Here is a 13,999-nt window from a genome sequence, read left to right on the forward strand (position 1 = left end):
CATCAACAGAGGCCACAAGGTATCGTAATGGCCTCTTAAAAGGGTGAAAAGGGTGACTTTGACTCCTCAGCCTGCCTCCTGAGGATTCGAGGTTGCTCTGGGTACGGTGGTGAATAATGACAGCACAACCGCAGGAACAGCGAAGCAGAGGAGCAGAAGGAGCCTACACAGTTTTACCTACACGCCTTGTTTGTTAGAATGGAGCTGATGCGCCGGTACTGACAGTCAGGAACAATTAGCACAGTCGTTCTGAAGCGGAGGAAGAGGCACAAGGCATCAGTTATGGGTGAAGGGAAGTCACCATCTGCCAATGGGCACCAGAATGTCACTGCACTGGAAGGGGAAAAGGAGTGGGTTGGATGAGATCCAGGGGCCTCTCTGCCCACATTAAAGCTGAGTAGTTTCTCTGCCTGCCAGCATCACAGTGTCAACACATTCTGTGTGTGTCTCTCTCCGTCTCACACCCAAGAAGCAGAAACAAGTGACGTAGAAACCCAGGGGAAAAAAGAATCAGTCAGGCCCATTCTCCTGAAGCATAGAGGCCTACAGATTTTTGTTTTTTAAAGTCCACGACTACCTCTGTCCTTGAGGCCTCCAGACCTTGTCTCCCTCCCTCCCTTTATGAGAGAGATGGAGCAGTACCTCTAGGTCTTGGCTGCTCACAGCCTCAGAGCTGCTCTGTGTGGGAAGGGAAAAGAGCAGGGGGCAGCAGATAAAAGAAGAGGAAAAGACGAGGGCAGCACCTTTAAGCTAGAAATAACTCCCATAGTTGGAAGCTACAACTACGAATGTATGAAACAGAGAGAGCTCAACAGAATATAGAGTACAGTCAGAATATGCTGGTGTGTCCCACTGTGTAGGATCCCAGGAACAGCCAACAATAAGTCATCTCGTCACATCCCTGCCAGCACATCTGATTTCTGGCTATGATGAAATAAGTCCTCTGTTTCTCAAAGGTTTAGTATTAAATGGAATTAGACGAAGGGAGGAGAAGGAATACGTTTTCCAAGAGTAAGCAAAACCTTCACAATGAATGAATGATGAGTGTTAAGTGACACCCCCCAGCAGATGTAGCTTTTAATCTTAGTCACACATCAAGAACTGGTCAGTTCCGGGCCGGCCTGGTGGCTTGGGCAGTTAGAGCTCCATGCTCCTAACTCCGAAGACTGCCGGTTCGATTCCCACATGAGCCAGTGGGCTCTCAACCACAAGGTTGCCAGTTCAATTCCTCGAGTCCCGCAAGGCATGGTGGGTTCCACGCCCTGCAACTAAGATCGAACACGGCACCTTGAGCTGAGCTGCCGCTGAGCTCCCGGATGGCTCAGTTGGTTGGAGCGCATCCTCTCAACCACAAGGTTGCCAGTTCAACTCCTGCAAGGGATGGTGGGCAGCGTCCCCTGCAACTAGTAATGGCAACTGGACCTGGAGCTGAGCTGCGCCCTCCACAACTAAGACTGAAAGGACAACAACTTGAAGCTGAACAGCACCCTCCACAAATAAGACTGAAAGGACAACAACTTGACTTGGAAAAAAGGCCTGGAAGTATACACTGTTCCCCAATAAAGTCCTGTTCCCTTTCCCCAATAAAAAAAAAAAAAAAAAAAAAAAGGAAAACAAACAACAACAACGGGTCAGTTCCAGGGGACTGCGCCATTTCATTACCTGAGTCAGTTCTCTCCCCCCGCACGTTCCACAAGGCAGTATAACCAAATACCCTGTTCACATCAGAATACAATGTTTAAACAATGCCAGTCCAGTAACGGCCCTTGCTTCTCTGTGCTGCTGAGAAAGGAAAAAAAACAAGAAAGCAACATAACCCGTTCAACCCTTTACAAGCCAGCTGGTGCCTATCTTTCCAGGGCATTTCTAGTGGAATTTCTGCTGGGCCCTGACCTCCCCCCCACACTGCCGCCACCGCCACCACGACAGTGAGGAAAGAGGCAGAGGGACATGGCGGGGCATCTGCACAGGAGTGGAAAGAGAAACCAAACACAAGTCGGGCCACAGGTAGATTCTGGCACATTTTTAGATGAGGTTAAAAACATCACGCTGTGCACAGGAAACAGGCAGAGGAGTTTTCTGAGGGAGGTAATGCCTGTAGGCAGACAAACCGTCCGGTCTGCTCTCGGGGAGGAGCTCCCCGTGGAAAGGACACAGGCTAGGGTGCCTCGAGGAAGGTGTTGGTTCTGAAGATGGAGGAGACAATCTTGCCGGTGGCGTTGATAGTGCCTTCGCTGTCTGAGCTGGACTCCGAGTCACTGCTCCCAGAGTAGGCGCCCAAGCCTGGGAGGATGCCGATACAGACAGCGGCGGAGGGGCAGTGGATGGATGGGCCACTCAGGGGCGTGCTTCCAACAGACACGCAGGACGGGGCTTCTGCAGAGGAGGAGGAAGGAATGTTACTTCAGCACCCTTTTCCAAATCTGACGGTGTACTTTGTACTGTGCTGAGGGCTTCACCACGGAAACCTCAAAACGTCCGCAGGCAACAGTGTCATCCTCACCTTAGAGTTGGGTTCCTATCTTACAACCGAGAAAAGTGAAGACACAGCCAGAGCACATTTTAAGATCATGCAGAATGTCACCAAGTAGCTGAGGCGCTTTTTGCCCCAGTAAACCCAAAGTTTCGTTGCCACCTCAGTGACAGAAAACCTCCATCTAGAAAACAAACGCAGGACTTAAAAGGTTAAAGGAAAAGTTAAGAACTCTGCTCCACTCTTTCTTCTTCCTTCTAAATGTTTCTAGCCTCATTTTACTGCTATACCAACCGGACAGGTAGGTATTATTCCCCCATTTTACTGATGAGGGAGGTGAAATGGCCTGCTAAGGTTACAGGCCTCGTAAAAGTAGAAACTGTTAAAACTAAATCTGAATGAAAAATAATGTGATAAAATGATACCTGAGCTCTCACTGCAGAGTTAAGAGGTGAAGTGCAAACTTCATGTCTCAGGCTGACAAGCATATTACCTTCTAGGATTTTGTCTTAATAAATCTCTAACTAACAGCTCATGTAAATATGAAAAGGATACATGGTTCCAAGTACTATATAAAATCAGAAGTAAGCAAAAACTACACTGAGCAGCTAAAAGACATCTCAAATGGCTGGGACACAGGGTTCAGGAGCTCAGTATATGTGCTTGTTGTCCTGGAAGTTCTGACGGGAAAGCTGCTGAAGACAGGCAAAGTTAAGACATGGAGCATGAAATGAGAGCTGACAATGACCACAGAGATGGCATGAACAACACTACAAGAAAGTAGAGGCAAATGTTTGCAACAAATATCATAAAAGCTACTTTCTTTAGGAAATAAAGAATTCTTCCCAAACCCACCAACCAACCAACAATTGAAAAGTGGACAGAAGACGTGAACAATTCACAGAAAGAGAAACAGATGAATTCCAAATATAGGAGAATAAACAATATATAAGGAGGGAAGGTATGGGGACTAGGCATCTTTGTATGTTGCTCAGGGTACAGGAAACTCAACAATGTCCTTCAAACTTAAATGATGTTCAGATGAGAACATCACCGCAGCAGTGTTGACAGCAGCAAAAAACTAGAAACCAAAATGGCCAGCAACAGGGGACCAGCTAAGTAGTGGACTACTGTTCAGCCATGAAGAAGAGTAGCGCATCTCTGTGTGTACTGGCATCCAACGATCTCCAAGATATCATGCTAAATCAGAGGCAAGGGTGTGTATCAGTTATAATTGGGGGGGGGCAGGGGAATATGCCCAGGTATATGCATGACAATGTCTGAAAAAAATACAAAAAAACTGGTAACAGTGGCTGCTCTGGGGAGAGCATCTGAGTGGTTGAGGTACAGGGGAGATTTAACTTTTCACTCTACACTCCTTTGTCCCTTTTGAATTTCCTAGTATGTGCATATACTACCTATTCAGATGATTTTTTAAAAAGGCAAATGCAAACAACGGCTTGACTTGGAGCTGAGCTGCTGGTGGGTAGCCAGTTGGCTCAGTTGGTTAGAGCGCAGTGCTCATAACACCAGGGTCGCCGGTTCGATTCCCACATGGGCCAGTGAGATATGCCCTCCACAACTAGACTGAAAACAACAACTCGACTTGGAGCTGATGGGTCCTGGAAAAACACACTGTTCCCCAATAGTCCCCCCGCCCCAAAAAAAGGCAAATGCAAAAATTCAAAGAGCATCCTGGGCCACTTAAATTAGGGAAGCACAAGCCCATATGTCTCTATAACCCCAAGGGCACAACTGTAGTACAGCCAGGAAGGCTGTGACAGACTGGACAGCAGACTGGGCAGTCCTAATGACGAGAGGAATGGCTTGTCTATATTCTCCTCTAACCGTAAGTCTCTTGAGGGCAAGAGCTCTTTCTCACCACACCACACCATCCCCTGGTCATACGGCACAGAGCAGACCAGCATTCACAATGAGTGAGAACGCAAGAAAATGTGTTAAAGACATTTTATAGTTTCACTGCAAATGGCTAAATTGTTTTAGGGGGAGTGAAAATTTGAGACATAACATCAAACTATATGCCATTAATTATTTGAACATTCATTGCATTTTTATGTCACATATACAATAATACTTTCGGTACTCTTAGAAAAATTTGGTTGTTTTAAAAAAAAACAACCCAATATCTTATAAGGGTATGAATCAGTTACTTAGAAAAGTAATTGATGTGAAGCTGTTCAATGAGATAGGTCATTTTATTAAGTATTTCAAAGGTGAACTGAATGTTATGGTTTTTCTTAGGTAGAAAAGAAGGACGTAGTTTAGAGTACCTATGGAGGACTAGAGGTGGTCAGTCAGGCACAAAAATGCAACCAATAATCCAGACCTCTGTGGCACCAGTAGAGTTTAAGCCAAAAGACCAAAACACCCAATTACGTAGGAGGTTTCAAGAAAGAAAAAACAGTGACTCTGACAAATTTCATTCCAAAGCAGTCAACTATCCAAAGAGAACAAAATGGTGCCCTCTGATCTCACTCATTTGGTGACATTTTCTGCCACCTTCTGCATTTGCAGGACCATAATGCTGTACCAAATTAACACTGAAAATCACTAACAGAGAATGTTCTTGGGATTCAGGCAGATACGTGACTTGAGAGTAGATGGGATCAACTCGTGTATTCTAGCTCTGCTCAGAGCTTAAGTCCACAGCCTCCAGTGGGGAAGCCTGAATCTCCATTGGGGTCACAGAGCTATCTTCTTGGGGATCAAGGAGATAAATGCTTCTACTGCTGAGGACAAGACTCTGAAGCAAGATACAAGAGATATTCTTGTAAGCCTTCATCTCCTAGCAAAAGAGGATGTTTCTTGCCCATTTTCTGTGGCAAGAATATAGGAAGAAGTAGGAAGAAGGGATTCAGAATGACAAAAAGATGGCTCTGAAACACAAGTGCCTGGCTCAGTTTAAAGACCCCACACAAGTTTTCCTTCCCACTGATTCATGCAGAGTTCCCACTATGGAATAAGAACCAAATACAGAGATACTGGTTAACTAGTTAAACTGTTTAAAATTTCTATGAAGTATTATATACAGGTGTGTGTGTGAATGTGTGTTTGTGTGTGTGTGTGTGTACACACACATAGTATACACTTACCCTATTTAAGCAGCCACAGTTCAGCAAGTTTCCTATTATTAAAAATATATCAGTGAAATGGAATTCCTACACTGCTGATGAGAATGTAAACTGGGATAACTTCTTTGCAGGGCAATTTAGCAATATTTACCTAAATTACAAATATATATTCTCTCTGACCCAATAATTCTAAGTATTAAGTTGGTGCAAAAGTAATTGCAGTTTAATAAAAGTTTAAAAATAATTGCAAAAATCGCAATTACTTTTGCACCAACCTAATATTTAACCTGATATCTTTGTGGATATGAAAAATGATGCATGTGTACAGGGTTATTTAACACAACATCATAACAGGAAGAATGGAAACAACCTAAATGTTCACTAATAAAAAATGGTACAACCATGCAATGGAATACTACATAGCCTTAAAAAGGAATAAAGAAGCTCTTTATACACAGATATGCAGTGATTCCCAAGGTACAATAACGAGTGAACTAGCAATGAACAGAGAGTAATTAAAATAATGATAGGAAGTACAAAATAACATATGAAGTATTCTTGCCAAAAAATCAACTTGAATTAAGCTCTAGATCTAATTACCATTTTACAGGAAACACAGGGTATAAAAGAACACCATGGGGATACAATCATCAAAATCTAGAGTGTCCACAGGATAAAGACACAGTTTCTTCACAAATAAAATATAAAGGAAACAAAACCTAAATTAAAAAAGGAAGACCTACAGGTTAAATGAGATTTAAAAGACATAGTAGGCTGTTGTCAAGATGCCATAAGATGGAAATATCCCCAAATTGATCGATACACATCCAAGCAGTCCCTGTCAAAATCCCAGCTGCTTTTTTGGTAAAAATTGACAAGTTGATCCTCAAATTCATATGGAAATACAAGGGACCCTGAAAAAGAACAAAGTCGGAGGACTCACATTTCCCAATTTCAAAACTTACTACACAACTATAGTGATCAAGACTGTGTGGTAACGGCCTAAGGTAGACATGTAGAAATCAATGGAAGAGAAAACTAAGTCCAGAAATAACACCACATGTGGTCAACTGATTTTCAACAAAATTGCCATGACAATTCAGTGGAGAAAGAACCATCTTTTCAACAAATGGTGCTGGGCCAATTTGATATCTGCACAGAAAGAAACTGGATCCTTACTTCACACGATACACAAAAATTAACTCAAAATGGATCAATGACCAAAACATAAGAGCTAAAACTCTTAGAAGAAAACATAGGGGTAATCTTCATATGGTTTCTTAGATATGACAACTAAAGTACAAGAAACCAAAGTAAAAAGAAATCAGATGTTATCAAAATTTAAAACTTTTGCACTCCAAAGGTCATTATCAAGAAAGTGAAGATACAACCCACAGAAAGGGAGAAAATATTTGTAAATCATATATCTGACAACATCTAGCATCCAGACTATATAAAGAACCCTTACAACTCAACAGACAATCCAATTTAGAAAGTCTCAGATCTCTAGTTTAGTGGTTACCAGAGGGTAAAGGGGGTGGGGGGAGGGAGATGAGGGTAAGGGGGATCAAATATATGATGATGGAAGGAGAACTGACTCTGGGTGGTGAACACACAATGGGATTTATAGATGATGTAATGCAGAATTGTACACCTGAAATCTATGTAATTTTACTAACAATTGTCACCCCAATAAATTTAAAAAAAGGAAGTCTCAGATCTGAGTAAATAGTTCTCCAAGGAAGACATATAAACAGCCAGTAAGTACACGATACCAACATCATTAGGGAAATGCAAACCCAAACCACAATTAAATATCCCTTTACATCCATAAAAAAAGGATATAAAAGAATAAGAAGTGTTGATAAGGATGTGAAGAAATTTTAACCTCATATACTGCTGGGACAATGTAAAAATGGTACAGTTGATTGGAAAATCAATTGGGCAGTTCCGCAAAAAGTTCAACAGAGTTACCATTTCACCCAGCAATGCCACTCCTAGCTGTATACCCAAGAGTACTGAAAACAGTGGTTCACACAAAAACCAATACATGAATGTTCATAGCAGCATGATTCATAATAGCCAAAAATGTGGAAAACAACCCAAATGTCCATCAACTGATGAATGGACAAAATGTGGTCTATCCATGCAATGGAATACTATTCAGCTGTAAAAAGTACTGATACATACTACAACGTGGATGTACTTTGAAAACATGTGAAGTGAAAAGAAGCGAGACACAAAGGCCACATACTTACGCATGATTTCATTTATGTGAAATGTCCAGAAAAGGCAAATCCATAGAGACAGATAGATTAGTAGTTGCGAGGGGCTGAGGAGAGGGAAGGATGGGGAGTAACTGCTAATGGGCATGAGGTTTCTTTTTGGAGTGATGAAAATGCTTTGGAATTAGACAGTGGTGATGCATATACATTCTTGTGACCATACTAACAACTACTGAACTGTATCCTGAATTTTATGGGATGTGAATTATATAACAATTATTTTAAAGCCACATAGCCAAATACAATGTCTGACCCTCACTTGGATCTTGACTGTCAAGAAAAAAATTTTATGGGAAAATGAATACTAATTTGATAATTGATAATATTGGGAATTATTATAATTACTTTAGGTGTGATAATGGTACTGCAATTATGTTAGAAAAACAAAAACAAACAAAAAAAGAACCCGTACTTTTTAGGAATACCCTTTTCCTCCGAAAATAAGACCTAGCCGAACAATCAGCTCTAATGTGTCTTTTGGAGCAAAAATTAATATAAGACCAGGTATAATACGTAATATTATTATATATATTTTATATTATATCATATCATATCATACCATACCATACCATATCATATCATATCATATCATATCATATTATACCCAGTCTTATACTATAGTAAAATAAAACCGGGTCTTATATTAATTTTTGCTCCAAAAGACGCTTTAGAACTGATTGCCCGGCTAGGTCTTGTTTTCAGGGAAACATGGTACATACAGAATTATAGATGAAATAATTTGATGTCTCGGATTTGTCTCACAATACTACAGTTAGAGAGGTATAAATGAAGTAAGATTGGATATGTGTTAAACACTGATGAAGCTATACTATAGGGTTCATTATACTATCATCACAATGTTTGAGTATGTTTTATGCTACCTATAAAAAAATCTGTTTTTTAAAAATATATTTGTATTTGCTTGTACATGCGTAGACTAGCTCTGGATGGGTATATAAGAAATGCATGACACTGTTCCCCTCTGGTGAGGAGAGCTGCAGGGAGGAGGACATGTAGGTAGAAGGGAGACTCTTCACTGAATGAAACAGATTCAACAGCAAAAAGGTATCAACAACTGACCGTTACTGGTACTCAGAAGATACGTATTTAAAAATACCCACTATTTTTCAGAGAGAAATAAGAGTACGCCCTGTATCAAAGATGACCAATTGAGTTTAGCTCAGACTCTCAACCCACAAGGAGTCAGGAGTAGAACTGAAAACACTCTTGAATGTCTCATTCCTTATCCAGCCACCAGAAGACACTCACCTTCACTTAAAACTGTGCCACTAAACACAGCGCCAGATTTGATCACGTAGAAGTAACCACCAAAGAAAGTGTACTGCTGGAAACTATATTAAGCCTCTAGGCTCAATCCAATCCAACCATCCCAGAACGCAGCCAGGTATTCTACCTCTCACTGGCAGCAAGCCAGGTGAAATCAAGAACGTTGACATTTGGAGGGGACAGAGAAAACTCCTTTGTAAGCAGAGGTGGTATGACCAGGGCTTTGGCTTTGGAAGCACTTCTAGGGAGTACAATTGTCATTTATCAGCTCCACTGGTTTCTAACATATTCCCTTGCAGGGCAGCTGGCATCCTCTTGGGTATAAATCCTGCCTGGGACAAAACCGTTTGGTAAATTAAGTACAGATAGGCTTGCTTAGAGATAAGCGCCTTCATTCACAGATGCGATGCACTCCAGCCCTTGACCGTGTCATGTGCATTAGGAGTGAAGAATGAAATGAGAGCTGCCACCCACCTTGATTCTTGTCATCTGGACCAGGGTCCGATTTCAGTCTTTTCACACTGTTACCACTCTCTGAGCTGTAACAAAAAACATGGTGATGTGAGTTACGCCCAATCTTGGGGATCGAAACTTTGGGAATCAGGAGCTCCAATAACCATTTATATGGGCCGCAGGCAGCCTCAAGGAGATGGAATGATCTAAAAGGAAAAGTCTTCACTTCAGAGTCTCCTGGTTATGTTATTAGTTATAAAGACAACTTAACCCCCTGCCCAATTCAAGGGGTAAAGGATTGTATCTTCAAGCATCTCCTAAACATCAGATTCTTTGTTGTCCTTATCATTCACCTTGGTTAGAACCATAGATGGATCTTGAGAATATCTGGACATGTTCATAAATGATAAAAACTTAGTTATTAGGTAAAAGGAAACATCTTCAGTGACATGCTAGATTCTGAAAGTCACCCAAAAGACCTCCACTAAAAGAATACCTAAATAATGTACTTCAACAAGGAAGGAAAAGATCCCGGAAAAGAAGGTCTTAATCTCAGAAGGAAGGGATGGTGAAAAGACACAGGCAAATGCAAATAGAAATCTAAACAAATGTGTTTCAAAAACTACCATCTAATTTGTGGTGTTAAAGAAGACCACACTAAGGTCCGAGGCAGTATTTGACAGTAAGAAAGGAAGAGGGTGATTGTAGCTAAAAGTTCTAAGGTTTGTATGTAATTTCACAGGGAAGTAAGATAGCTATTTATTTTAGGTTTTGCTAAGTATGCCTGGTAAATTGCAAGGTTAGCCACCAAAAGAATAGAAACAGAATACATAAATCCAAACTAGTAGAAAGAAAAAAACAAAATATTTTTCAATCTTAATTTTCAAAAAGAATATAAGGAAAAAAATTTTAAGTAAAAAGACAACTATCATTAGGATAATAAAAACTACATTAAAAATCCCAGTAGGGCCGGCCCGGTGGCTCAGGCGGTTAGAGCTCCATGCTCCTAATTCCGAAAGCTGCTGGTTCGATTCCCACATGGGTCAGTGGGCTCTCAACCACAAGGTTGCCGGTTCAACTCCTCGAATCCCGCAATGGATGGTGGGCTGCGCCCCCTGAAACTAAGATTGAACACGGCACCTTGAGCTGAGGTGCCGCTGAGCTCCCAGATGGCTCAGTTGGTTGAAGTGCATCCTCTCAACCACAAGGTTGCCAGTTAGATTCCTCGACTCTCTCAAGGAAAGGTGGGCTGTGCTCCCTACAACTAGCAACGGCAACTGGAGCTGAGCTGCGCCCTCCACAACTAAGACTGAAAGGACAACAACTTGAAGCTGAACGGCACCCTCCACAACTAAGATTGAAAGGACAACAACTTGACTTGGAAAAAAGTCCTGGAAGTACACACTGTTCCCCTAATAAAGTCCTGTTCCCCTTCCCCAATAAAAAATAAATAAATAAATAAATAAATCCTAATAAATTCAAACCTACCAGTAAAAAGAGATCAACAGACTGAATTTTAAACCAGTTATTGAGAGACACAACTAAAAATTTTAAATGAGACAATTACAGATAGAGCAGCAATCAGAAAAATAAAAAAATACAACTGTAGCTAATGCATTTGGAAATAAGACAAAATAGATGAATTCCCAGAAACTATAACCAAATAAAACTGACTTAAAAAGATATGGATAAAATTCAATAGTCCTATAATTACAAATTTAAAAAAAGAGTGACCCAAATGATTTTATAGAGGAGTTCTACCAAACTTTCACAAAATAGAACACTACCATCTTATAAACTCCTCCAGAGAACAGGAAAAAATAAAGAACACTCCTTAAATTGCTCTATGAAGTTAGTTTTAATTTTCATGTCAGTATCAGATAAACTGGGGGAAAATACAGGCCAATCTTATTCAAGAGCATAGATTCAATAACTGATACAAAATATTAGCAAACCAAGTCAGCAGAGTTAAAAAAAAAAAAAAACAAAACAAAACATGATACATCACTGCCAAGCTGAGTTCATCACAGGAATGCAACACTAGAAAAATCTATAAATTTAATTTTTTTTAACTTTTTTTTTTTAAAGATTTTATTGGGGAAGGGAAACAGGACTTTATTGGGCAACAGTGTGTACTTCCAGGACTTTTTTCCAAGTCAAGTTGTTGTCCTTTCAGTCTTAGTTGTGGAGGGCGCAGCTCAGCTCCAGGTCCAGTTGCCTTTGCTAGTTGCAGGAGATGCAGCCCACTATCCCTTGCGGGAGTCGAACCAGCAACCTTGTGGTTGAAAGCCCGCACCCCAACCAGCCATCTGGGAGCTCAGCGGCAGCTCAGCTCAAGGTGCCGTGTTCAATCTTAGTTGCAGGGGGCGCAGCCCACCATCCCTTGCGGGACTCAAGGAATCGAACTGGCAACCTTGTGGTTGAGAGCCCATTGGCCCATGTGGGAATCGAACCGGCAGCCTTTGGAGTTAGGAGCATGGAGCTCTAACCGCCTGAACCACCAGGCCGGCCCAAATTTAATTTTTTATTGTAACAGAGTAAAGAAAAAAAATTTATTTTATCAATTCAAAAGCAGAAATAAATAAGACAAAATTTAACAATTCATGGCTATAAAAAACCTCTTACCAAGCTAGGAACAGAAATTCTTTAACCTACTAAAGGATATTTGAGGGGGAAAAAATACTATTTTTAGTGGTAAAAAAAGCTATAAACACTGTTTAAAATTAAGAGATAAAACAAGAATGTGCACAATAACTGTTTCTATCTAACATTTTACCTGTAGTCCTAGCCAGTGCAGTAAGATAAAGAAAAGGAATTAAAAGGTGTAAGGAAGAGAATAAAACTGTCATTATTCACAGATGGTAACTCTTTACATAGAAATTTCAAAAGAATCCACTGATAAAATATTAAAGTTAATAAGAGTTACTGAGTTATTATTAAAATTAATAAGAGTTGGGTGGCTGGATGTAAATATTCCATCGATTGCACTTTTACATACCAGCAACAAAAAATATAAAATAATTAGAAATAAATTTAACAAAAGATGTACACGTTTTTGAAAAATAGCTATAAAACTTTATAAAATGACATTACCAATAAACGTAGATATATGCCATGGATAGAAAGACTCAAATCCATAAAGATCTGTTCTCTCCAGGAACTGATCAAGTAATAATGTTCCAATAAAAATCCCAGTGAAGATTTTTAAAGAACTTAAACTAAATCTAAAATTTATATGGAAGAACAAAGGGGCCAAGAACAGACATGATACCCCTGAGAAGACTGCAAGGGGACTTGCCTCATCAGATATCAAGATTTATTATAAAGCTACAATAATTACACAGAATGGTACTGGTCCAACACCTCCAAGGAACAGAAAAAAAGAATCATCAAACAAACCCATTATGTGTATGGAAACTTGTTATAAGACAGAGGTGACACTGAAGATCACTGGGAAAAATAGGCAGAAGTATTTATTTCATTGATGTTGCTAGAAAATTGGCCTTTCATTTGGAGGAAAAAACTGAAATGGGATCCCTACTTCATACCCTTCACAAAAATCAATTCTAGATAGATTAAAGCCTAACAAGTGAAAGATGAAACTCTAAAAGTTTAAGAAAAACTATCTTATGACCTCAGGGTAGGAAGAATTTCTTGAACAAAATATAAAATTCTCTTACCATAAAAGAAAATATTGATATATCTGACCACCTTAACACTGACCACCTTCAAAAGGTACATTCTGGTTATAAAACAAATCAGTCTTGGGGATGCAATGTACAGTATGGTGACTATTGTTAATAACACGGTATTGTATATTTGCAGATTGCTAAGAGTAGATCTTAGAAATTCTCATCACAAGGCAAAAAAATGTAACTGCGTGGTGACAGATGTTAAGCAGACTTAATTAGACTCCAGACGTCAGTCCAAACTTAGCGAACCAGAATTGGTGTGAGGCCTAGAAGCCACATTAGCAAACTCCCAAGTGATTCTAATAAATCCAGGCTGGATACATTAGGAACTCCCGCCCAGGAGAGTAATTTGTCACCTTGCTACACAAAACAACAATAAATGATGTAGTTTCAAAAGCCAAAAGGGGTGACAGCCATGCCACCAAATGGGCCCTTTTGGACGGTGCTAAGGACTACAGGGGAAATAGCTGTAACGCCCATTCTGCTAGCAGCAGGACGCTACCAAGAGGTAACTAACTGCCCACCTAGAAAGCCCTTTCTTGGTGCAGTCCAGTACAACTGCCCAAGTCCAAATCTTTTTGAAAGACACTGAGCCAAGCATGAAAGCGTATGTGAAAACCTGAAAGGAATAATTTATGGCTCAGTACCTGACTCTTTTCAGGCTACACCATGCCGACATTTCTACGTGTAAGCAGTGTTCCTAGGAACAGCTGCAGC

General features: G+C 40.4%; 1 protein-coding gene across 5 annotated transcripts in view; it reads right to left on the reverse strand.

Annotated features, from left to right (window-relative positions):
- Positions 1-1,631: 1,631 nt before the first annotated feature.
- Positions 1,632-13,999, reverse strand: part of PSME3IP1 (proteasome activator subunit 3 interacting protein 1) — a 28,669-nt gene continuing 16,301 nt past the window's right edge. For all 5 annotated transcript variants that reach the window (XM_081032295.1, XM_081032296.1, XM_081032298.1 and 2 more), the window contains 2 exons: positions 9,612-9,676; positions 1,632-2,376 (listed from right to left, as the gene is read on the reverse strand). In XM_081032295.1, coding sequence (XP_080888421.1) covers positions 2,159-2,376; positions 9,612-9,676 — 283 coding nt within the window. In that variant the 3' untranslated portion in view covers positions 1,632-2,158. The remainder of the gene's footprint in view (positions 2,377-9,611; positions 9,677-13,999) is intronic.

Source organism: Rhinolophus hipposideros (genome assembly GCF_964194185.1).
Source record: "Rhinolophus hipposideros genome assembly, chromosome: 21".
NCBI lineage: Eukaryota > Metazoa > Chordata > Mammalia > Chiroptera > Rhinolophidae > Rhinolophus > Rhinolophus hipposideros.